At 40.3% G+C, this 25,899-nt stretch overlaps 1 protein-coding gene across 4 annotated transcripts in view; it reads left to right on the forward strand.

Moving 5' to 3' along the window:
- PLXNB2 (plexin B2) overlaps nt 1–25,899 on the forward strand; it is a 252,716-nt gene that overhangs the window by 171,851 nt on the left and 54,966 nt on the right. For all 4 annotated transcript variants that reach the window (XM_026867768.1, XM_026867770.1, XM_026867771.1 and 1 more), the window contains 10 exons: nt 1,388–1,570; nt 4,277–4,399; nt 8,309–8,409; nt 10,569–10,695; nt 12,408–12,558; nt 14,877–14,991; nt 15,739–15,841; nt 16,315–16,416; nt 22,247–22,339; nt 23,511–23,592. In XM_026867768.1, the coding sequence (XP_026723569.1) occupies nt 1,388–1,570; nt 4,277–4,399; nt 8,309–8,409; nt 10,569–10,695; nt 12,408–12,558; nt 14,877–14,991; nt 15,739–15,841; nt 16,315–16,416; nt 22,247–22,339; nt 23,511–23,592 (1,180 nt within the window). The remainder of the gene's footprint in view (nt 1–1,387; nt 1,571–4,276; nt 4,400–8,308; nt 8,410–10,568; nt 10,696–12,407; nt 12,559–14,876; nt 14,992–15,738; nt 15,842–16,314; nt 16,417–22,246; nt 22,340–23,510; nt 23,593–25,899) is intronic.

Here is a 25,899-nt window from a genome sequence, read left to right on the forward strand (position 1 = left end):
GATTTGTTACGCCCATGATCAGCTTCCAGATGATTACTATAGACAATTCTGGTCTCAGACAGCATATTTATAATGGTTTTTAATGGTATTAAGAATCTTGTAGGTGATATCTAGAGTTTGGTGTTGTTTCTCACTTGGATTTGAATTTTCAGATAACTGGAAATACACAGGTTTCTTATATTCAGGTGGTGTTCATATTTTGCTCTGGCTCAAAACACTTCCATAGCATGATGGCCATCTTCTTTTTATGGTTTGTCATTACCTTGGCTATAAGTTTTTCAGAAGTCACTGTTACACCCCTCCAGATACTGTTCTTCAATTTATGACTCTCTCTGAGAGGCAGTTTTCATCATCTCTGTTGACTTTATGTTTTTGCCCACACCACCCTATTCTCAAGACCTACTTGTGCATTCCTTTCATTACCACAGCCAACCCTAAACTGGGTTGAGGAATTGAATCATCTTTAAAATAGCTCATTTTTTTAGGAGGATGTCTTAATTCCCCAATGTGAGCAAGGTACATGCTTGCATAGCAGCTGTTGGAGCACAGCTTGAGAAGTGGTGTGCTACAGTCCAGGGGTAGGAGTGAACAGCTGAAAAGATGGGGCATGGGAATACCTTATGTTGGTATTGACCCATAATCCTTCATCTCATGAAACTGCAGCCCTTTCCCACACAGTAGGTCACTAGCACTGGTAAGAAGCCAAAAGCACTTTTTGCTTCCAAACATCAGTGTTACTTCCTGCAGTACCCTGCATCTGAGGTGAGCATCAAACATAAAAATCATGAATGTGACAAGTGGAGCAGCCGTGGCTTCTGGCAAAAAGGAGGTGTGGATTTTATATCAGAAAGACAGTCTTGTTACCAAATGTAGTAGGAAAGGCAAGGTGTGAATGAACGTCCTTCTGGTGGCACTCCCTGCAGCTCAGCGTTAACGTGTAGTGAAGAGGGAATGTGTTGAAGTTGACGAGATGGTTGCCAGTGGGTTGCTTTTCTATGGACAGCAGCAAATTAAGAAACAAAACAGCATTTAAAAAAACAGTCTTCATCACAAAATTGGTCAACCCAGTCTATTTGACATGTTGATTTTAATTAAACAAACTGGTTACTTTTTAAACTGTGCTGCTATAATGAAATAGAAACAAAAAATTTTCTCTCCCCATGTCTTCTGGAAAGTGAAAGCATTGAAGCAGTTTGCAATTAGCAGGCTGTTTTATGATTGCTGCCTGTTAGCTGGGGGGAAATGGCCAGACAATTCATTTCTGTCTTTCTACTCTTCTATGTCTGAGGGGTATTATACTGTCTGGTAATAGGGTTGCACTTCATTCTTAGCTAGGAATTAGTGATCTGAATGTTTAACATCGCTCTGTATTGCTATCCCTTATTAGAATGCAAGCAAAAATTTCCCCTGTGGCTCTGAACACTTACCGTACCTTTTGGGAAGTAAGAATGGTGTTATAGAGAAGCCGGTACTGCAAAAAGAAGGGATGAATCTCACGGCTGTCACTGTGGCTGTGGAGAATGGGCATACCGTAGCCTTTCTGGGAACGTCGGACGGTAAAATTCTTAAGGTAACAAACTGGACTTAAAAGACTAGAAGCTGTTTAAAAGGTCACCAACTGTAATGATAGAATACTTCTGCTCTAAAAGTAAATGTGATTTATAAGATTGCATACCAGGAGCAAATTCTCTTGGAGCTTGGTATTTTTAATTTCAAAGAAAAACCACATTATTTCTGATGTACCTCAGCTATCCAGTACACAGATTGAATTAGCATTGCCTGAATGACACTTTTCCCGGAGGATTAGATACCTACTGAGAGCCTTGTATAAACAGCCTTAGGTAATATAGCAGCTGCTCTAGCCTTATCTCTATTCAAGCCCATACTAGTTTAAGAATGATTTCGTAATCATTCTGGCCATTAAGTGAATAGAGATGGCAATACAAAGCCCATGCTGGAGCTCTAGTAAATTCTGACTGTATGTTGTGGGGCTCAAGGGTTCACATTTGCAGTGTTAAAATGCCAAGGCTACAATGCCAAAGAACTTCTTTTGCTTGAAGGAGTGATGGCCATGTGCTGCTACATGGTTTGAAATTTGAAGCTGAAACTGTTGCTAACCATAAGGGAAGACAACAAATTTGAACACCTTCAAGCGCAAAGGCTCTTAGTTGGGAATTTTAATTTTACAGTGCTAAAATAAATCAGTATTTACAAAAAAAAAAAAAAAAAAACCCACAACAAATATTAGCTATTGTGAGCACTGAGCAATTTATTTTCATGACTTCTGTGCTTTGCTTCCTGCTTTTGATGCCATATACTTCAAATTGAAATGTTTTCCCTAATGTGAATTTGGGAACTTGAGTAAACACAGGATTTTCATTAATCATAAAATCACAGAATCATTTAGGTTGCAAAAGACCTTTAAGATCATCGAGTCCAACCATAAACCTGACACTGCCATGTCCCACCAAACCCTGTCCCTAAGTACCACATCTACACGTCTTTTAAATACCTCCAGGGATGAGGACTTAGCCACTTCCCTGGGAAGCCTGTTCCAATGCTTGACAAACCTTTCGGTGAATAAATTTTTCCTAACACCCAATCTAAACTTCCCTGGCACAAGTTGAGAGCGTTTCCTCTTGTCCTATCACTTATTACTTGGGAGGGAAAAGGGACTGACACCCACCTCACTACAACCTCCTTTCAGGTAGTTGTAGAGTGCAATAAGGTCTCCTCTCAGCCTCCTTTTCTCCAGACTAAACAACCCTAGTTCCCTCAGCTGTTCCTCATTTGATTTGTTCTCTAGACCCTTCACCCACTTCATTGCCCTTCTCTGGACATGCTGCAACACCTTAGTATCTTTCTTGCAGTGAGAGGCCCCAAACTGAACCCAGTAATCAAGGTGCAGCCTCACCAGTGCTGAGTACAGGAGGATGATCCCTTCCCTGTCCCTGCTGGCCACGCTATTTCTGATACAAGCCAGGATGCTATTGACTTCTTGGCCACCTGGGCACACTGCTGGCTCATATTCAGCCAGCTTAAGACCAACACCCACAGGTCCTTTGCCAGGCAACTTTCCAGCCACTCTTCCCCAAGCCTGTAGAGTTGCATGGGGCTGCTGTGACCCAAGTGCAGGACCCAGCACTCAGCCTTGTTGAACCTCATACAGTTGGCCTCGGCCCATCAATCTGGCCTGTCCAGATCCCTCTGTGGAACTTTCCTATCCTCAGGCACATTAACACTTCTGCCCAGCTTTGTGTCATCTGCAGACTTACTGAGGGTGCACTCAATCCCCTTGTCCAGATCATTGATAAAGATACTAAACAGAACTCACCCCAGTACTGAACCCTGGGGAATACCACTTGTGACTGGACACCAGCTGGATATAACTCCATTCACCACTGCCCTTTGGGCCTGGCCATCCAGACAGTTTTGTACCCAGCAAAGAGTATGCCTGTGCACGCCACGAACACCAGGTTCTCCCGGATAATTATTTGGGAAATGGTGACAAAGGCTATACTGAAGTCTAGATAGATAACATCCACAGCCTTTCTCTCATCCACTAAGTGGGTCACTTTGTCATAGAAGGAGACCAGGTTTGTCAAGCAGAATCTGCCTTTTACAAACCCATGCTGACTGGGCCTGATCACCTGGTTGTCCTGCACGTGCCTTGTGATGGCACTCAGGATTATCTGCTCCATAACCTCCCCTGGCACTGCGGTCAGACTGACAGACCTGTAGTTCCCCAATCTTCCTTCCTGCCCTGCTTGTAGATGGGCCTCACATTTGCTAAGTTCCAGTCAACTGGGACCTCCCTGGTTAGCCAGAACTGCTGATAAATGGATTGAAAGTGGCCTGATGAACGCTTCTGCCAGCTCCCTCAGTACCCTTGGGTGAATGCCATCTGGTCCTATAGACTTCTGTATGTCTTAAGTGGTGTAGCAGGTCACCAACCATTTCCCCTTGGATTATGGAGGGTTCATTCAGCTCTCTGTTGCTGTATTCCAGCTCAGGGGGCTGGGTACCCCAACAACAACTGGTCTTACTATTAAAGACTGAGGTAAAGAAGGGATTAAGTACCTCAGCTTTTTCTACATTCTTTGTCACCATGTTTCTCCCCACATCCAGTAAAGGATGGAGATTCTCCTTAGCCCTCCTTTTGTTGTTAATGTATTTATAGATACACTTTTTATTTTCTTTTATGGCAATAGCCAGATATAATGATATTTGAGTTTAAAAAGCAACATTAACCACCTTTCTTTCTTCCATGAAATAGGTGTTCCTGTCATCCACTGCAACTGAGTACAGCTCTCTTACTATTGAACAAAACAAACCCATAAAGAATGACCTGGTCCTTGACCAAACCCAAGAAAATCTATATGTGATGACCACAGACAAGGTAACATGTCCTGCTTGCATTAAGGACCAGGTCCACTTTCACATTTTCTGCAACTTTAGCTGAGATTTGTATGTTTCTCAGTTGTTCCTGGAGGTCACCCCATTTGCTGGATCTCCCCCACTCTGTGTGTATGAGGACCTTTCTCAAGTCTGAGCTGATGGACTTGACTGTTTTGACTCAGGGAACAGTTATATCCTTGATGCTTAGCAGTTGGAAATAAAATTAGCTCTAAAGCTCTCTTATGAGATCTATGGAAAGGATGAAGTTGAGCTATTTGACACTGGCACACCACAGGGTCAGGAAGCCCTGGTGCTCAGTGTGGTATCCATGGGGTGGATGGTCTAGCTGCCATCAGTCCTTTTCAAGAGTACTTCAGGATTTAGGATGCAGGCAGCTGACATAATAGCATTTACATATCTGTAAAACTGCCAGGAGTTTTCATGGGTCTTGCTGTCAAAAACTAAGAAGCAATGGAGAGAATTATAACTTTGGGAAACACTTTCATTCAAGCTTCTTCTAGAATGGAGCAAGTGCAGCAGGAAAGTTCAGACTTTGCTATGAAAGGCACAGGCAGTCTCTTCTAGGTTCCCCTTCTCTGTGCTGGTAGGTGAGGCACAATGGAGGTTTGTAAAGAAAGAAAGAAAAATAAAAAACAAGTAGGAGGCAAGACGGATGCCAGATTTCTCCTTCACCTCCAGCTGTAACCCTCTTCTGACACTTCTCTTCATGGCGGCTGGAGCTGCCAGCCTCACATGTATGATTCAGCAGCTCTCCAGGACAGGGTGGGTGGTAGGATGTGACCATCTGCAGCAGTGACAGTGGCACAGAATGGAACATGGGAAGTGCTCTGGCAGCAGTAACCTGGGGAGAACGAGGCAGGATGTGAAAGGAGAGTATTTGAGGACAAAAGTGCGAGAAGAATGTTCTCTGTTTTATAGAAGGATTAATATAAGTATCTGCTGTGGGAATGTTGTATTCTAGCTGAAGGTTTACAGGCTAGAAGCCATGTTGGAAAAAATGCCAGATAAGCAATTGATGAAGCATTTAATAATATGACAGTGTGTGAGGGAGATTATTTTGGGGTTATTTTGAAGTAGTTGATACTTCTCATTTGGCTTCCATTCAGATTTGGAACAGAACTCCAAACTTCAATGTTGTCCACTAATGCCTGGGTGACGTGGCACCCCATTTGACAAGCTGGCACATTGCTTAAAAGCCCCCAGGTCCCCACCAGGTTATGGCATGAGCAGCTGAGCGTGTAAGGGATACCAGCAACCTTGAAGGAAGACAAATTTTCTGATGACAGTCTGCTTGAACTCATAGTAAATTCTAGTTCTCCAGGAAGGCCACAGACAATTTTTTTTCAGAGAAAATTTAAAAAAAGAAATTTCTATCTCTACAAAACGTTTACATTTAGAAAGCAGGAAATTTCTGCCAAAGAAAGGCTTTCAGTTTAATCTTTTCCAAGTAGCTCTCATAGACATCACAGTTTCTGAATAATGCGAATAATAGTTTTCTTTTACAAAACCTGTTCAGCTTAAATATGAATAACTAAAGTTGGGAGCTCTGTAATGGCATTACATTACTGTCATCTCTAGGAGTTAATTACAGTGAGCAGTCCCACCCACTTTTAGAAGCAGATAGACAGGAGGAGAATGGAGGCCTTCGGAGCTGGGAGAAACAAAGCGATGTGAGGAAGGGGGGAAGAATAAATGCTGAAACGTGCACTTCTAGGTTAAGCACAGCTGGGAGTTGTGGGAATAAAGATATCAGAACCCTGCCCTGGGAGTTAAAATGGTTTAGAGTTATTTAAAATAAGGTAAACAATAAAGGGCAGGCTAGCTGTGCTGATAAACATGCTTACTGCTAAGCCACCTGACAGATGCAGCCTGTCTTAACATTTGGAAATGAATTGCTTGGGCTCCATAAGCATTTGAACAAAGCAAAAGTGAAGATGTGGTGGGTGATAACTTGAAGCAGCCTTTAGAAAGAAATCAGATCACGTGAAATACAGGGAAGAATGATACAGAGTTTAGGAGCCACAGTCAGAAAAAAGCTCTTGCTTTCCTGTTTCACTTCTCCCCTTTCTCCTCTCAGCTCCTGCTGCTGTGTCAATAGCAGTGGGTGGCTTGGAGCAAATGCTTTGAAATGCTTCAGACCCCTCCTCCCCGCTCTGCTCCCAGAGCTTAGGCAGAGAGCAGGAGAAACCCCTTACATCTTCTTTTGAGGACTTGGAAAGGGGTGTACCACCCCTGCCATGCTCCTGCTGGTTCGTTACAAGTGAACATTGCTGGTAGGATCCCAAATTCAATATGGTACATACCATACTGGGAGGAGAACAGGAGCCTGTGGTGGTCACTTATGACAATCACTGGCCTGTTTGCTTACTTTAGCTTTTAACCACTCTCTCTGGTTACAAGTGCCAATTAGAAAACCTGTAAGATTAGTTCCTCTGTATTTGGAAGCTGGCTGTAAACAGAGCTGCTTTTTTTTAAAAAAAATATCCATTAAATTTGCATAAAACTTGAAGAGACAGCAATCTCTAGGGCTTGTTTTTGCCTGCCAGATTTATGAAATAAATACTTGTCCTAAAAAAGCCATTCACTGGATATTAAATTACTTATGAGTACCAGTTAGTGAAACAGAGTGCCAGTAACTTAGGTCCAGTTAGGTAAGAATCTGTGGAAGAAAAAAATGGTGAAAAGGTAAACCTCTGTATTAATAAACAGTAATATTTATTATGTTAACAATAGTTATTATTATTATTATTATTATTGTTGTTGTTGTTGTTGTTGTTGTTATTATTATTATTATTATATAAAGAAAGCTACCCGGTTTTGACATTTTCCTTAACTGAGTCAGCTGAACTCTCCAAATGTGAAAGAAAAGGCCAAACTCAGACTTTCAAAGTAGCTTTCTAATTACCAGTTGTTTTAAGTGAGAGGATAAGGTAGAAAAAAAGAAAGTTTGCATCTCAGAGTTAGTTGCTAGACTTTTTGCACTCTTTAAAAGTAAAACATAGTCATCAGCAAGAAGACGTATGTCCTGTTCTCTTTCATCATTTCAGTAGCATAACTAAAGGGGATGGTTGTGTGCTGGTTCCTTTTTCTGTGCACCAAAGAAAGACAAAGTTGTTTATTCTTAGCACCAAAAGAACTAAAAACCAGAAGCCAAATATTTACTGGGGGACTGAGACATGAGAACTGATGATGATCTTTTCCCTGCTGCTTCCTGTCATAGTTATTTCCATTTTCTTTTGTGAATGTACTGCATGGTGGAGGGTTATGCGTGGAGAAGTGCAGTAACCTGAAGCACCCTGGCTCTCTCATGCTTGCAGACTTCCTGAAATGCCTTCTGGCTAAAAGTGCCACTGACAGTCACATTTCCAAATGATTTCATCTCTGTGCTAGTGATATGGAGGGGAAGATAATTTGTTTAAAAAATGATCTAGCCAGTACCAAGTTAGCCTTTTGAAAGTATCCATCCTGCAGTAGCTGTTTCTCACATTCAAAGCATTGCCGAGGCAGTTTCTGTCCTACGGTGGCTGCTGTAATGCAGATTTCCAGAAGTAAAACATCTGGAGGAACTGAATAGCTCAATTTGTATAAGACTCGCTTGTGATTCTTGATTATAACAATGTCCTACGTTCCTTTGAAGAGAGATTAGAGAATATCAGAGTGAAAAAAAGTAGGAGAAGTGTGTGAAGTTGGATTTTGTTAAGGGGAAATGACCAGACTCCGGTTTTGTGTGTACCGTCTTAAAATCAAGCTGAGCTCTGATCATAATAATACAGGGTCAGTTCTTCTACTGACATGGGCAACAGCGCTGTACAACCCTGTCCACAAAGATTTCTGTCCCCTTGTGCCTTCTTCAGATCCATTACAGTTTGCTTTACTTTCGGTTCTCCAGGTGCATCGGCTCCCTGTACAAGACTGCTACAAATATTCGGACTGTGAGAAGTGTACTCAGGCGAGGGATCCGTACTGTGGCTGGTGTGTGAGAGAGGGCAGGTGAGTGCTGCTGGTGTTTTCTCAGGTGCAGGCAGTGGCATAGCTCAAATTTTGACATGTCCTGTGGGTTACTGCTTGGCGTAGTGATCCCAGCTCTTTGTACTCAGCCTCATGCTCCTGATAGTGATTTAATTTTATCACACAGACACTTATATCAGTCTTCTGTGCACATAAGTATCTCCCCGTTGACTTCTGCAGATTTGATTAGTGTGGGAAAATACGTACTTTTCTGCTGCTACTGAAAATCAGTATACATCTTCTAACTGCATGTTTTATCACTCTGAATTGTACAGTCAGATGTTCTCCCAGAAATTAAAAGAGTGTTCCCTATTTAAAATTCAGAAAATATAGCATATATTTTAGACAGAGCAGGAAAGTGTAAAAAAAAGCATAAAAGAAAAAACTGTTTGCATCTGAAATAAAGTATATAGCTCAAATCATGTTTTTGTATAAACATCATCTATCAAGACATGTAGCTACACGGAACCCTCACCTAATTGTAGGAGAGCAGAAAGTGGCATTTGACTGACTATTTGCAGAGGTTAACTGAATTAATATTCAAACACATGTAAACTAGGACAGCGCTGAACAGCTCTGGAATGTCTCTTCTTTGCACTCTACATCGATTGGAGTGGCGAGAGGGAAGAGCTGTCCTACAGCTCTCTTTTTGACTAGTAAGTTAATTAACCCCTTGGCATGAGCAGTTGGGAATTCATGATTCTAAGTACTTGCTATTGGAACAAAGGGGCTATTTAATTATAGTATGCAGATGAATTTCAGTCTTGCTTCCTGTCTGAAAATGTGAACTATCACATTAAGTTACCTATCAGCCTGCTGTGTAACATAATATTGAGTACTGCAGAGAAACTTAACATGGTGCGTGCAGGTTTATGTAATATACTATAACTCTTCCAGTCTGGGTTTCGGTTGCCGTGGATAAAACCTGGGGATTTGAAATATACACCTCAGACTCCTCCTGGGCTGCTGGGAGTTGAAGGCTGAATCATATATCATACAAAAGGCAATTTTCCGTAGATTTCCCTTCAGGTTTCTGATATGACCAGTGACCTCAATATCTCAAAATATTAATGGTCTCTAAGAACAGGCAGACATGAATTTTTGCATTTGCTAGTATTTCTTTCCAATGGTGAGAAAAAAGTGGTTAATTTCTAATATTTTTCTCATCTGCAGCAAGTTCTGTCTCATGATCGCACACAGCACTTAACAGTGTGTTTAGGGATATGTTGTATGAATGTATATTCTGTATGTAAATGATATATTTAAGGGTGGGGTTGGCAGAACTGTGCAGCAACTGCCCCTGATGAGTTAATACTCTTCTGCTACAGCAGCCACAGATCCTACAGCATTTTAAACTTTGCACAGAATGGAAAGAATGCACAGGAGACTGTCTGCACACACACACACACACACACACACCCACCCTTAAACAAGCTTTTGTAGCCACATATGCAGCTTCTGCATGGCAGTATCTCTTCTTTCTGTCCTTCCTGTACTTGAGCTGGGAAAATCTCCCAGTATTTTTGTTGAGGCTATGTTGTCTTCCCCTAATAGTAACAGTGCCCTGGCAGAGAGAGGTCTTAAACAGTGGCAGGAGCTGATAAAAACATTCCCTATGAAAGTAACATTTCTAGTGCTACAGTTTCACGGGAACCCTCCACAAGCCTCTGTGCCCTTAGCAATGCTTCTGTATTGCATTTTACTCACACCAGTGGGGTGTCTTACTACTTGCAACACATAGGTGTCTGCCACTTGACCTGCAGAAAATATGGGCTGTGCCCACTCATTCAGGACTTTGTTATATATTGCAGTGAAGATTATTCAGCCTGGTCTCAGATGATCAGGCAGTGGCTCCTGTGCTAAATATTACTGCCTCTGTATTGATTTGGGTTGTCTAATCCAAGTTGGTGTCCAAAATAGTATAGGCACATTTCCCCACTTGCTTTTGACATCTCAAACCATCAATACTTACTCTATTAAAAATTCTCCAATAACTACCTGAATAGTCAATATTAAAGCAAATTCCAAGTCATCTTGTGTTGTAATTTCAGGGTCTGATCCCAAAATTGTTGCTTCATTCAGAGAAAGCAGGGTCCAGCTATAATATTGCTTTGCTTTGGTTTGTGTTCCTGTTTTGTCAGGTGCACAAAGAAGACAGAATGTGGAACAGCTGATAAGGAAAACCACTGGCTGTGGAGTCCAAGTGGGACGTGCATGACTATCATTAGTGCAGACCCTCTAAATATGAGTCGCAGAGCCCCAGCTAAGGTATGACAAGAAAATGTTTTCCCTACGTGTTCTTAATGCACATTGATGTGACTGTCAGAAAGGTGAATATCGGCATTTGTTTATGCACAGTGGAGACTAGGAATAGGATAGTGTTTTGGGTATCTCACTCTCCAGCATTTCTCACATTGTTCTTTCTTGCCTGCCATTTTTGCAGGTGGCAATTCACGTTTTCTTCTAAGAAATGCTTTTTTTGACCTTCTCTGTAAACCAAAATGATGCACTAGTATGGATGATAAAGCATTTACATTTACCTGAATATTATGAAAGTGTTGCACAATGTTCTATAACCCATAAAAAGTAATTGATAGGGGAGATTTCATGCTGCCCTTTCAGCTTACTTGAGCATAAACTTAAGTAAGCAGTGAAGCCATAAGCTGTTGCTTTAAAATCAGCAGTGGTTCTGCCTACACAGCGAAGTCTGTCTGGGTGCATGGAGAAAGTAAATTCAGCATGCAGAATGACTCTGTGGCAACAAAACTGAGTGTTCAGAGGGTGACCAGGGTGTCATAGCTTGCTGTAAATCCAAATGGAGCATACCAGTGCAGACTGAGGATTTCCTGGGGATGCTCAGCAAGTAAAATCAGTAAAATGGCTTTTAATCCCTCTTAATCAGGAAGAAAGATACTTTCTTTCATGTCACTTTAATTCCATTCCTAGATGATGTAAACAGTATTATGTTAAGGCCATTTCTGTGTTGAATAAAAATGTTAGTAGAGTGTCACTAGTCTACCTAAAATCCACATTTTCTCTTACCTCAGATCTCGTCAACTTGTGTTAACAAGTCTCTGGTGTCTCATGTCAGCATCTGAGGCCAAAATACCTAAAATCCAAAACCAAAGCAAACTTCATATGAGCATTTACATGCTGCCTGTAACATCACTAATGCAACTGTCTCCTCATGATTCCTTTACTCACGAAAAACACGTTGCAGCTCATAACATAGTTTCAGTGAGAAGGGGATGATTGTCATTTCTAGTGGCAATACAAAATGGAAAAAGTTAAACTGTATAATTAACACACCTGAAGCATTAAATCAAGGACAGCATCCAAAATGTAATTTAATTTTTTTCCTCTTTCCTTACTAAGTTTTCCCATTTTATTTTGCATTTAGTTTCTCACCTGCACTCTGTATTGATAATTTCCTCGAGGAGGTTAAGATCTCACCATCACTCAGAAATCCTTTTTCAGCAGTATTGATAGATCTCAGTGGGTTTCTTGCATGTACATTTGAGTCTTGAAGAAGCCATTTTTCTGTTCAGCCTTTTCTAGCCCATCCAGCCTTGGTTTCATTATTCACTAGTAACACCTAAGATTAATGTAATTTTAATTAAGTTTGGCAGGATTTAATTGTTAACCACTCTGTTTACTATTACTAAACTGGATGCTGAGGACAAGAATAAAAGGCTTTGGGTGTGTCTGTACAGACATTTTTGTTCTGATCTAATGCATTGACAGGACAAGAGGTTTTTGTACCGGTCTAATTCAACATAGACCCAGACTAGAAAAACTAGTAGAGGTATAAGAAGAAAAGATTAGCAGATGGAAAGAAATAAAAATTGAAAAGGAGAACCATCTTTTGTGATACTAGCCAAAATATCAACGCGAGCAGTTCAAATTCTCTGGCCATAATTCTTACTGGATCTTGCTTAATTTCTTTCAAATATTTTGCCCTTTTAAAATTTTGTTTCCAGGTGGAACTGACTGTAAGTCCATTGCCAACTTTGACTGAGAGTGACCAGGTTTCGTGTACGTTTGGTGAAACAGTCCATGACGCTCAGTTAAAAGAAGGGGTTATTATCTGTGCTCCGCCCGATATTATTCCTCCAACACCAAAAGGTCAAGGTAAAGAAATATTGCTACCCTCCATGTATGATAAGAGGAAAGAACGTAGCCTGCTTCTTCTAATGTGATGCCCTTATATGAGCTGCATACAAGGTTTTTTTTTCCTCTTCCAGTCCCTTTTCTCAAATAGTCTACTGCTGAACTTTTTCTGTTCAAACACTTAAAAAAAACCAAAAAAAAAAAGGTCTGCTCAAACTTTTTCCATTGCTGTATTTACAAGCTGTAGCTTCTACCAGGAACCTGAAACAGGAGCTTGGCGGAAGTGTAGACACAGAGCTATTCTGTGTCACAAACAAACAAAACCCAGATACTCTAATCTTACCCTAATCGCTCTGGGTGTGGGGCCAGAAGAGCTGCATATGCGCTTCAGATGTGAAGTTTTTCATCTCTGATGTCTTAGTTTTGTTCTAGTCATCTGTAGTTCAGTGGCTTGTTTTCTGGTCCATGTCACAAGGCTGTCCTGTCTCTCGTAAAGCCTCTGCCTCTTCTACTATGTGCCCTCCAGCTTCTGCAAGTTAGTCCAGTGGAAAAATATGTGATTGTATAATTAAAGGCTGTAATAGTCTTCTGAACCACTGATTATATGCTTAAGGTCAGTTGCCAGCCGTAATTCTTGTGCTATTTGCTAGATAGCATTTTATTCATGCTTTAAGTTCATACATCTCGATGCATAAACACGTGGAATAAAACTGGTTACACAGCACTGTTTATTATGTATCAAGTTTAAAAAACAAAATAGAAATAAAAGATAACCACAAAAAAACAGGTGCTCTTGCAGCTTGCGGAGGTATCCCTGAGGATAACTCTTTCATATTTATCACAACAGCCATGAATTGGCAGAGCGGTACTTGGTAGCAATTTTTAAGATAAGTTTCAATTCTCTTAAGGCTGAAACAAGTCAAAATCCAGTTTTAGTTACAGGAAGAGTAATGATGTTAAAATCTCACTCCCAAGTTTTAAACTAGCTAGTGTGTCACAGTATCAGATTATGCCAAGTGTAAAAGCATCACTGTTATTTAGGGCCAGTTCACGTTCCCTAAATATTTTGTAAAGCAGGACATAAAGCAACCAGGTTGATAAATTTGACATCTTGATATCTTCCAGCATAAAATGTGAGACTAGAAGCATGTCAAGGATGACATTAGAGTAACCAAGTCACCTAGAAATAATACACCTCTCTGAGTTGGTTGCACAGGGATCCATCTGAAAGGATGCTCAAAAGTACTATAAAGATGCTCAGAAGCTTGACAAACACTTCAGCAGAAGGCAGACAGTTACGAACACAGGCAGTGGTTCCTGGCAGCATGTGACAAAAAGTCCTGAGCCATCCACTTACTGTTAAGAAACCCTATGGAGTTTGAGAAAGTCTGTGTTACTTTAGTTGGGGTTGGTTCCAAAGGGAATAGGGCATTTCTAGAGAGGAGCAATGCTTTTTCACAGTCTTCTTGTTAGGAAATCCCCTGACATTCCCACCAGTCTGAAATATTCAAGGGGACCCGGTGCAGGCAAAGGTGACTTCCAGCCAAGCAGCTGATGGTCTTCCAAGAACCTGTTCAAGGAAAGCAGAGTTTGAAATTGCTCAACAGCTTGTGAAATGGCTTGTCACAAGGGCTTAATGATTTCTGCAAAAGGTATTTCAAACAGTTTCACTGAGGAAAGCACCAGTTTCTGAAGATAATTTTTCCACTCTTAGTTCAGTAATAATCCAAACAAGAAGTACATTTGTGGAGAAATCATGTACAGCAAATTGAAGATCACAAGTGCCTGTGGTAACTTAGCGTTGAAGACACTGTTGGGCATTAACCACATAGATCACTTGCTTTAATTCACATGACAATGACAGTTTTTAATCCACAAATGAAAGAAGTAATTTTACATGCAGACATATTCATATTTAAGAAAATGTTTCATTTAAAATGACTGTTCTCATGCCAGTTCTCATATGTGTTCAATTATCTCCTTATTCAGTTCTCCTTGTTCTTCTAGACTCTTTAAAATTCTACCATGATGATAGCCCCACTGAGAAACACTTCATAAAACAAAGCTATTCTGTAATTTTGCTTCTTCCCTTTATCCCACCTCCACTTTTCTTTTGACAACCATGCGCTGAAAATTTTGTAAAGCTTAAAAAGACAAAACAGAGCTTATAGAGCTTATAAATCTAAAGTATAACAGGTCATGAGATCCAGAGTGTCAACATTATAGTTAAATATTTGCTTATGTCCTGTAAAATAATAAAAGTATTATGATTGTATCATTCAGCTCAAGAGCTAAAGAATTCAACAACCACTTAGATTTTTTTTTTTCTTTTGTGATAGATCATGTTTCAGTTCCACTTCAGTTAACCTTTGGAGAGAACAAGGTATTTTTTGCGTCACATACTTACCCTTTTTATGACTGTGAAGAAGCAATGAATCTTTTAGAAAATCAGCCGTAAGTATTTCAGCTTCTTAACTTAGGTGTTTAGATCCTGTAGCATGGTGTTTCAGCTAACTGGAAGCTGAGTTACTCAATCATTTCATAATTAAGCCTTTAGCACTCTCAAAATTTGTCAGTGTCCTAATCCTTTTTCATACATTTTAATGGAGTTTAAAAATGGTTGAGGAGCAGCAGATGAGCTGATAACATAAAACACATGGAATAGGAATATTCATGGCACATAGAATTATAGGCTTGTTCATTGGGTTGCCATTCTGTAGCTGGCAGTGTATGTGCAGGTGAGCTCTGTGGACATCTGCTTACCTACTTGTTCCCTCAAATGATAGATTAGTGCTTTGGGTTGCAGTGCATTCAGACAGGACAGTCAAAGCTGACTCTGCCCCCATCATCTGCCCTGCTCAGTGCTGCTGCTCCAGGGCAGGTACAGCCAACCCAAACCCTGCTTTGTTCATCCTTATGTATAAAGGTTGATCAAGATAATTTCCAGTCCTTTCAGACTTTATCTCAAAGTTTGTGCAAGATGTTGTGGTTTTCTGATCCTTGCTCAAATATTTAAGGGAGAAAATAGCTTTTGGGGGTTCTTGAACTGTTCTTCTTACAAAATTTTCAGCTTAATATGGTAAGGACACTATAACAGATTGATCTACCCTCCATGAATAAAGATGGTATTTCATTTACTTTTTTTGTCAATGGGGGGAAAAAACCTGACAGTTTGTCATGACTATCATGTTATATTTGTAGATGCTATTCCTGTGCAAGCAATAGATGGAATTGCCAGTGGGACTGGAAGAGACATATCTGTGAAGAGTCTTCTTCAATACAGGATGTGATTAAACAAAATATGGTAATGTTTAAAAATAAGATTATTAGGTTTTTATTAGAACACTTCAATATTTTATTTGCTTTTTCTCTTATATCAATTGGTTCAATTAGGGATTTAAAAATTATTCTAAAGTTAACTCCAGAAGTGTAAGGTGGGGCTTTTTTAGTGACAGTGCGGGGGTGGGAATTTAAGGGTGTGATAGAGGAGAGGCAGTGAGTCTGAATAACTCCTGAAAGGATATTCTTGTTCCTTTTACTATTTTGCTTCAATGGGAGGAACAAGATTTCAAGGCTGGGAAAGATAATCACCCACAGCTTTGACATATGCTGCAGTCATTTTTAGCATGTCTAATTTGAAAGGGTGTAATCAAATCTGTCACTGTATTTTAAGCATGAAGTTCTTCAGAACAATCACACCATTGTCCGAAGACCATTGGAGCTTGTTGTGATAAGACTTTTTATTTGGAATAACGTATAAAATGTTTCTCTCCCCAGGAAGAAGAATGCCCACAGTTTCTAAACCCTAACCCTCCAATAATACCTATGGAGTACCGAACAACTGTGTATTTTGAAGGAAGACATCTAGCTTATTATCAGGTAGGCAGATTAATTCAAAGCTAGCTGTCATTTGAATTCCACTTAAACTGCAGCCACACCCCTAAACTAAAGCATTAGTGTGTGTTTCTTGGAGATCCTACTTGTAATTGTTTTCAAAGAAGGAAAAGAGCTACACGTCCAAATTTGATATAATACTGGTTACGGTGGTAGAGTCACCAAGACAGAATCAGAGCTAAACAAAATATTTTAACTACTAGATGTGGGTTGGGTTTTTTAAAGAATTTAAGTTGGACCTACTAAAACACTTGATAATTATTCTTCATCTAATGAAATAAGAGGAGTTCTAGGAATTGTGAATGTTTCATACCTTTTTTCTAATTAAATACTCACGCTTTTTTTGTGTGTTCTAGAATTACATCCTCAGTGTTTTTAATTCAGTTGTCACTTTTCAAGAAAAAAAAAGTCCCTCAGAAATTAAATGTTTCTTAGTTTGGATAAAACAGTCTTTGGGGGTTTTGTGTGCATGTGACCATCAGACCAGAAGATCAGGTATTTTCTCATCTGTAGCAAAGGCTTCTCTTTCGCAGTAGTTGATTTGTAAATCATTACAAAGCTTCTAAGAAGCCAGAGTTTGACCCAAAGTTTTTAATTGTTTTATAACCTAGACAATGCATAAAATGTTACTGGTAGTTTGATAAAAATGAAGCTTAAAAAACATTTCTTTAGGTGATAGCTCAAGTATTGTTCTTAGTTTCTATTGTTTGTTTCTGTGTTGCCTTTGTGTAAATGCGAATTGATGATAGATATGTTGGAGATTTCATTGATTGCTTTAACTACCAGCCATCTATCAAGGAAAGAAGGCTTTTGGTTTTTGAGGTTTTTCTTTTTCCTTTGCCAAAGCAAAGTACTGTATAGCTCCCGAAGTCCTTCTATCACCTTTGCTATGACTGCCAAATGATGGAAAAGGGTAAATGGGTCTGGAGTAACAATATAAGAGAGGTATTCAGAGAGGGGTGAAAAGAAACCCATGCACTACAATTGCATGAAGATCATGCTGTGTATCACTACACTATACATATATCAAGATCGTGCTATACAAACATGTGTTCAAAAATAAACCTTTTAGCTTGAAGATCTTAAAATATTTGGTGAATTTGGTCTGTTATCTGAGATGTCAGGACTGGTCCCTTCTAGGATGTCTGGCTGTGTGCAAGATGTGGCATACAACACTTGTCTTAAAGGCCACAGCTCTCTTTGCTAAAAATGGAAAAGTATTCCAGAGTATTTATTCACATTTGTTTAACATTGTGAAGAGCTGTTTTTCTGCACAAGAGGAAAATCATTCCCTGCTTCTTTGATATAAGTGGAAGAGCCTATTCTCTCTCAAGAACAAATTTAGAGCAGGTGCATAATCTAGATGTGCTGTATTTGACTTCTAGAGGACCCTTTTCCTTCAAGGAGGAGAAACAGCAACAGGAACCCAAAAACTCTTTCACCTAGTTTATCATTCTGTGAATAAACACTTTAATCTTTCTGAACTACTAGCAGAGAAAAAGGAGGGAAAAATCTTCTTCCTTTTTTTTTTTTTCTGTGTGGTATCAATTACATTTAACAAAGGCAGAGACATATCCTGTGGATTGAATGCTTTGTCATGAGTAGCAGTGTTTGCCTATAGATCAGACCTAGTACTCATTTAACTTGGAATTGGGAAAGCTTACATGGAATTCAAGTCTCTGTAAGAAGTAAGCTGAATGCATAGGCCCTAGGTTGGAAAGATGTGGGAGAGCAACGACTGTCAGATGATGTCAGAATAATTCTTCTTAGGTGAAAGCCAGGTGGGAACATCATCTCTTGTCACTGCAGCAGCTCCACATATCCTGGTACTGAGGTGCATTTTTAAGCCAAAATAATAATGCCTTCACTACCAGGACTTTAATAGGCACACATAGTGACTACAGCTGTATACACAGACCTCTAAGTATATATAAAAACAGATAAATAAGGCATGAAATAGTTGTAATCATACAGGCACTCATGCCTGTGAGGTCATGCCATCTGAAGCAGTTAATTTGGATTACTGAAAGTTCGTTTGAGTTAGGGCATAACCTACACTCAGCCCGGTAAACATGTCATGGAGGGCAGTGTGGCTCAAGGGAAGCCATGGATGGATATTTTGTAGCGGTTGGCCCACAGCCCAAGTGCAGAATAGCATGTGGCTTCTCATGTGGAACAATTTTGTCACAGGTTATGCTGGGTATTATGGTGTGTTTGGAGCTAGCAGTCATGCAGCTATAAGTACATTTAAGGTCCTTATTGATTAGGACATTGGTATATATCCATTTCCCTCCTATTTTCCTTGCCTAATTTCTTGCTTAGAAAAGGCAAAAATGAATGTTCTGTTGTCACTTTGAACTACTAGCTCTATTATCTTGGTTTAATCTGTGCTTTGCTTAAGATGTAAATTTGCTTAGTTTGCAAATGCCTTATCATGGGTCACTAACTACACTAGCCAACATGGTGCATATAAGCATCTCTATTGGTGGAGATTAGCAGTGAAGGTTTGGGGTTACTCAGTGAGTAGGAGTGGTGGATGGCTTCTGAAACTTCTGTTGCAGAACTGAGGGTGGAAAGATGAGAGCACAAGTTTTCTATTCATCTTCCAACTTGTGAACACTTACAGTACAATGAATAAATTTCATCATGAGCACTTCCACTGGAGGGAAATAGACTAAAGGAGGATAAGCTGTTGGCTGTTTTTTTGCCCCTTCTTCCTCTGAAAGAATTTCAGTAGGAAGGAGAAGTAAATTAAAGCTGTTGTCATTCTCTTGGGAATAGCCTCATCCAGGACAAGTGGTTGAGAGGAGAGTTTAGTACTGATCAGTCATATTGCATGCAACTTCTGAGTGGCATTCTCCAGCTGAGTCCTTGAAAGACTGGCACACTAGAAGAGACAGATGTCCCAGCATCAAAATAACCTTATTAGCCCTCCAAAGATTTTCATTAGAAGTAATTTCCCATTTAGATTTGTCTTTGTCATGTGTGTCTGACATGTAACCCACTTCCTAGTGTTTGTTACATGTCTCTTCTTGCACACAGACTGCTGAATGTGAGCTCTGTGGCCTTCTGCTCAAGAGCCTGGTATAGCAACTCCTGATTTCAATTCATTTCAGGTAGCAGCTGTCACACACCGAAGCTCCCCTCCTCTCCCAGCGCCTTCTGTTAAGCATGTGGGAAAGCCTTACACAGCAGCAGCAGAATTTGAACACTTGAAAACTACATGATACATTGAAATATGTGGAGTAGAGAAAGCAAGACAGCATTCCTCAGAAAAGGGATTTGTAAGGTGCTTTAAAGTTTGGAGTATGTAGATGTTTTCTGTAAAGCAGAAAGAGCTGTAAAACTTTCAGAAAAGGCTTTTCAGAGTTCAGTCAGTAGCTTATTTTCTATATACGGAGTTTCTGAGAAGGAAGAAGTAAAAGTTCTGTTCCCCTCTGTAACATAAACCTCCCACAGACTAGTGTCAGACCCTTTACCTGGTTAAAGCATGTGCTGCTCATTTGCCCCAAACCTTGATGGGCTCTTGCATCCACTGCCCAGCCTGTCACAGTGAAGGTGCAAAAGAAAAAGTTTCCACTGCACTAATTAGATAAACTTAGTGGCCCATGAGTTACCAGAAGAGGAGGCGGAGGGGAGACCTCATCGCCTTCTACAAGTACCTGAAAGGAGGGTGCAGAGATCTGGGGATGAATCTCTTTAACCAAGTAATAAGTGATAGAAGAAGAGGTAATGGCCTCAAGTTGTGCCAGGGAAGGTTTAGACTAGATGTTAGGAAGCATTTCTTTACAGAAAGGGTTGTTAGGTGTTGGAATGGGCTGCCCAGGGAGGTGGTGGAGTCCCCATCCCTGGAGGTGTTTAAGAGTTGGGTCGACATAGCGCTGAGGGATATGGTGTAGTTGGGAGCTGTCAGTGTTAGGTTAATGGTTGGACTGGATGATCTTCAAGGTCTTTTCCAACCTAGATGATTCTGTGATTCTGTGAAGTAGCTGCAAATAAATAGGATAAGATCCTCATACGTGAGGATTACTTAGATGACAGCAGGAGACAGCTTACTAACCCGCAGAGCAGGAAAGAAGAATCAAGTAACCATTATTCTTTTGCCATGTACTCCAAGACTCAAGCAGTTCTGGACAGAAACAGTGACTAATTCTTTACATCCTCAGAAGGCATCAAAGTGAAGTTCTCATGAGGTTCAACAAGGCCAAGTACGAGGTCCTGTGCATGGGTCGAGGCAATGCCTGGTATCTATACAGGCTGGGAGATGAATGGATTGAGAGTAGCCCTATGGAGAAGGACTTGGGGATGCTGGTGGATGAAAAATTAGATATGAGCCAGCAATATGTACTTGCATTCCAGAAAGCCAATGGTATCCTGGTCTGGGTAAAAAGAAGCATGGCCAGCAGGTTGTGAGACGGTGGCTATCTTCCTCCACTCCACTCTCACAAGACCCCACCTGGAATACTGTGTTCAGTTCCAGGGCTCCCAGTACAAGAAAAACATGGACCTGTTGGGCTCCAGAGGAACATGAAAATAATCAGAGGACTGGAACACCTCCCCTGTGAAGAAAGGCTGAGGAAGTTGGGGTTGTTCAGCCTGGAGAATAGAAAGCTCTGAGGAGACAATTTTGTGGTCTTTCAATATATGAAGGGGCATTATAAGAAACATGGAGAGAGACTTTTTACCGGGGCCTGTAGTGACAGGACAAGGGGAAAACGGTTTTGAACTGAAAGAGCATAGATTTAGATAGGATGTAAGGAAGAGATCCTTTATGATGAGGGTTGGGAGACACTGGAACAGATTGCCCAGGGAAGTTGTGGCTGCCCCATCATTGCAAGTGTCCAAGGCCAGGTTGGACGGGGCTTTGAGCAGCCTGATCTAGTGAAAGATGACCCTGCCCCTGGCCAGGGGGTTGGACTAGATGATCTTTGAGGGTACCTTCCAACCCAAACCATTCTATGATTCTGTAAAGGTGAAGGTGATCTGTCTCCCAGTGAGTTCTGATTTCAGTTTCTGTTCTTTACCAACAATACTGTCTGAAAATATCCTTGCTACTTATTTATTTCTCTGATTCTTCTGGCAAAGCTGTCTGTGCAGCTGCCCTGTGGGCCAGAGCAGGAGAATGACCCCAGTACAAGAAACGGTGTTGTGGGGTGATGTGTTTGGCTTTTAGCCAACTCAGTTCCTTGATAGAATTACAGAACAGCCAAGCTGAGAGCTTTGCTAGTGCAGGGCAGGTCTGTATGTGCTGCAGCCTGAAGGCAGGAATGAAAGGATTTAGGGCCTAGGGAGAAGAGAGGGGGAAGAAGGTGGTCTGCGAGACAGGAATACCCTTAAGCTGGTGCTGCCATCAAAGACTGTCCTTTGAAAACGCAGCTGGAGTTATGGTGAGGCAGAAGAAACAAAGCCAGCAAGATCTGAGAGATGTTCATTCCAGTTTCCCATGCAATTCTTGCATTCCTACTCTGCCCAGGATCCCCACAGAGAAAACCTTAAAGGGCAGTACTCACACGTCTGTCCAGTGTTCACATCTCTTGGCTTTTTTGTATTGCTCCCTAAATGGAGTGCTAGATATGTGCTTGCTTTATTTGTACTGCTTGGTGCTTCCACCTTTAGCAAATGTTGGAGGAATGCAGCGAAGTAGCAGATTGTGCTGACCCAACATTTCACTAGCTTTGTTTTAGATGACTTTAACAGGTTATCCTTCTCCATTTGGTCTTAGTACCTCCAATGCTGAACAGGATATTGCCTAGTGATACTTCATTTTGCTAGGTGATGCTATATGAATTCTAAGCTGAATTTTTCTCTTCCATAGGGTAAAAAATTTGTGGTTGGAAACAGCCAATTTGAATTTGAAGCTCCTGTTGATGAATCAGATGAAGGAAAATTTTCATTCATGAGTAAAGAGGTAAATGCAAAAATAAGATTCCCTTAACAAATATACTGTTCTTAGATTCCTGTACCAGTGTCCACATGTGTCCAGAAATATATAGGTAATTTTGGTTTCCCTCAGAGAAGAAAATCACCTCTGATGGAGATTCCCCTTTGGCAGTAGCAGTCAAAGGCAGCAGCTTTGGCTGAGAGCTTCAGGGGTCTCCCCTCAAAGCCCTCAATCTTTATGCTTGATTTCTCTATGTAATCTATGGATTCATTGAACTGTCCCTGGAGGAATTTAGGGCTGTTACTCTTATTCTTCACTTTTTATGCAATCTGGTAAAATCATTGAGGATAAAATACAAGAATTTCAGAGATCTCCCTCTCCACATTCCAATTCATTATCTTTCCTATTTTACATCTGTAAAAATGGAAATGGTAAGAGTGTTGTCTACTTTCTAGCTATGCTTCTTTCACTCTTGTTTATCTTACAGAGAAAGAAAATAATATTTTTTAAAAATAGTCTATTTACCAACATCAAAGTTGGACTCAGATGTTATGCTGACTTTAACTTTTATGTCTTACAGGCTTACTGAGTAGTTTTGAGTACTAATTAGCATTTATGCAGCATTTAAGTCTAGAACAAAGCATTTGCTTTATAAAGCCATTGTATTTTTCTTTGCCTTTTTCCTTCCCACCAGTTGTTATTGCTGCTGTGTTTCAACATGAGCAGAAGTTCATGTCTTGGAGCATTTGAACCTTGTGCCTTGGCTATAATGAGGGGGTTGCACTGCAAAAGATGCAAACGATTTCCCCTCCATGTGGTGCGAGTCTGCCATGTCCACAGAAGTAACGGGGCCAGATGGTGTGGGAAGGGAGAACTCAGCAGGGTCAGCAGCTATACTTACTGAATCTGAACAGTACCTTTGCTACTTGGATACTTATAACAAAATGTAAACTGAATTAATGAAAAGCAAGTATTCAGATATTGCTGTCTCTTGATACTTGAAAATTCTGATTGTGAAGGATTAGGTTCATTAAAACATTTTTCCATAAATCTATTTGTTCAAGATGAAAAAAGACAATAAGGTTTGGAATAGTTTCTAAAACCTACACAGCTCTGATTAACAAGAGTCATAGAAAATGCATTAAATTAACCTTGCCAAATGAAGGTATAAACATCTCTATTGTGTCATCTTTTCTAGTTCTCCTATAGTGCAAATGAGACCCTACGACTTAACTTATCCATAAGAACAGATAAGGTCAAGATCGACAGCAAATTGGTGGGTAAGTATAAAATACAGGATTAAAGGAAAGTTAATTACAGTAAACGAATCTCTCCCTTTATAATTTGGAGTAATGTGAATAAGAATTGTAACTCTGTAGGTCTTACTGTTTTGAATGAAACAATTAAATCTGACCAATAAAAAGTTATTAATACTAAAACCATGAATTAAACATCAGTGTTGTATATATTAAAGGCTGTTTTAAATATGCTACCATTATTTTGCTACCATTATATGAGGTCAGCCTCACTTCTGTGCCTGGGAAGATCATGGAACAGATCCTCCTAGAAGCTATGCTAAGGCACATGGAGGACAGGGAGGTTATTCCAGACAGCTGACATACCTTCACCAGGAGCGAGTCCTGCCTGACCATTCTAGTGGCCTTCTATGATGGAGTGACTACATCAGCGGACAAGGGAAGAGCTACAGATGTTATGTGTGGACCTCTGTAAGGCCTTTGATACAGTACCCCACAACATCCTTCTCTCTAAATTGGAGAGGTATGGATTTGATGTGTGGACTGTTCAGTTGATAAGGAATTGGCTGGATAGTCACATGGCTCAATGTCCAGATGGAGATTGGAGACAAGTGGTGTCCCTCAGGGGTCCGTACTGGGACCAATATTGTTTAATATCTTCGTCAGTGACATAGACAGTGTGATGGAGTGCACCACCAGCAAGTTTGGAGATGACAGCAAGCTGAGTGGTGTGATTGACATGCCTGAGGGACAAGATGCCTTCAGAGGGACCTGGACAAGCTGTGCATTCTGCAATACACAGAAGCATTCAGTGTGCTTTCAGCTCATTACTTTATTCATTTATTTCTCTGGCAAAAAAAAAATATATATATATTGTGGTTTAGAGCACAAAGACTTGGTCTCTGATATAAATTCCTTTATAAATTTCTTTATTTCTTTTATTGTACATCAATGAAACAATTATGTCTGTGAGCCTAGTCCTGAGCTGAGGTGAGGAAGATCCATCAAAATCAGTGGAGCTGTATCTGGGAGTTGTGACCTACCTTACACTCCTTAGGACTGAAGTTTAAGGCATAACATTGCAAAAACTGAGAGGCAACACACTTGTTACTTGTATGATGAGTCAACATCAGGAAAACTAGTACTGTTCCCAAGTAATTTGTCCTGCAGATTAAATCCTCAGACCATATTTTTCAGTCTGTACAATAATGAAATTTATTCCCTTTCTTATTGGCAGCATAGAAGTATGTTTTTAAAAGATTTTCCCTATGGCTCTGTGTGCAGTGTTGAAAGCATTTAAAAGAGGTCCTGACATGAATGTTACAGGGAGGTCATATTACAACCTCACACTGTCTTAATTTCCATTCCAAAGGCTGTGGTGTTTAAAACTGCAGAATTTTGACCATCATCTTTTTTCCAAGTCTGAGAAAAGCATCGAAAAAAAGAAGTAGCAAAATTATCAAAGAAATTATATCATTCAAATTGAAATACGCAACCCTTGCAAGAGGGGAATTGAAAAAATATCAACAAATGTCTCCTTTTATTATAAAAGGGGGAGTTTTAATCTAAATTCTCTCTTGCTTTTAAATTTCCTTGTCATATGAAATCCAGAGCATAATGGTTTTTATGCATCTTGAAAAGAATTGACTTCGGGTTTATGGTTGCTGCTGAGAAGCACCTTTGAACCTGCCAGTGAAAGAACCCTTTCTTTGTATAGCACTTAGTGAATACTAAGTTATGATAGCATTTTTACATCTCAAGCCATCAGGGGTTCTGAACAGTATGAAATCCAATATATCCCTTTTATCCTTTGTCCTTTTTATCAATGATTTCGCAGCTGGTATCTCAAGGTGATGGATAAGAGTCTGAATCTAATGAGTGGCTTGCTGCTGGTACATTTAATGAGCTGATCAGTGAACAGGAGGAGTGTTTGCTGTAGCTTTCTCTGTTGCGTTTATGCAACTGGATGTGGAGGACTTAAAGATGTTGCAGCACTGACATTGTTTACTGAGGGCTGGGATGAAAATCCCTGTTCAGCCGATGAAAGATAACTAAGTAATTCAGTAAGCATATTCCCGCGTCGTACCAGGGGGCCATGTGGTGGCCGTGGGTGGGAAGTACAGGGTTTAGGAAAGCAAGGGGAAGATTTGTTTAACAATATTATCTGATCAGGTTCCTGTGCCGTAACAGCCTTTCAGAGTGACGGATTAAGAAAGCTATCTAGTTCCTGCAAAAGTAATTCACAGCATAGACGCGAGGAAACTTTTCCTTGCCACTGCCCACACCATCTCTTCTTATAAAAGCAAACCAGGGCTGTCAGTCTGGTGCTTT

The sequence above is a fragment of the Athene cunicularia genome (assembly GCF_003259725.1).
Source record: "Athene cunicularia isolate RWA chromosome 1 unlocalized genomic scaffold, athCun1 chr1_part2, whole genome shotgun sequence".
NCBI classification, from domain to species: domain Eukaryota; kingdom Metazoa; phylum Chordata; class Aves; order Strigiformes; family Strigidae; genus Athene; species Athene cunicularia.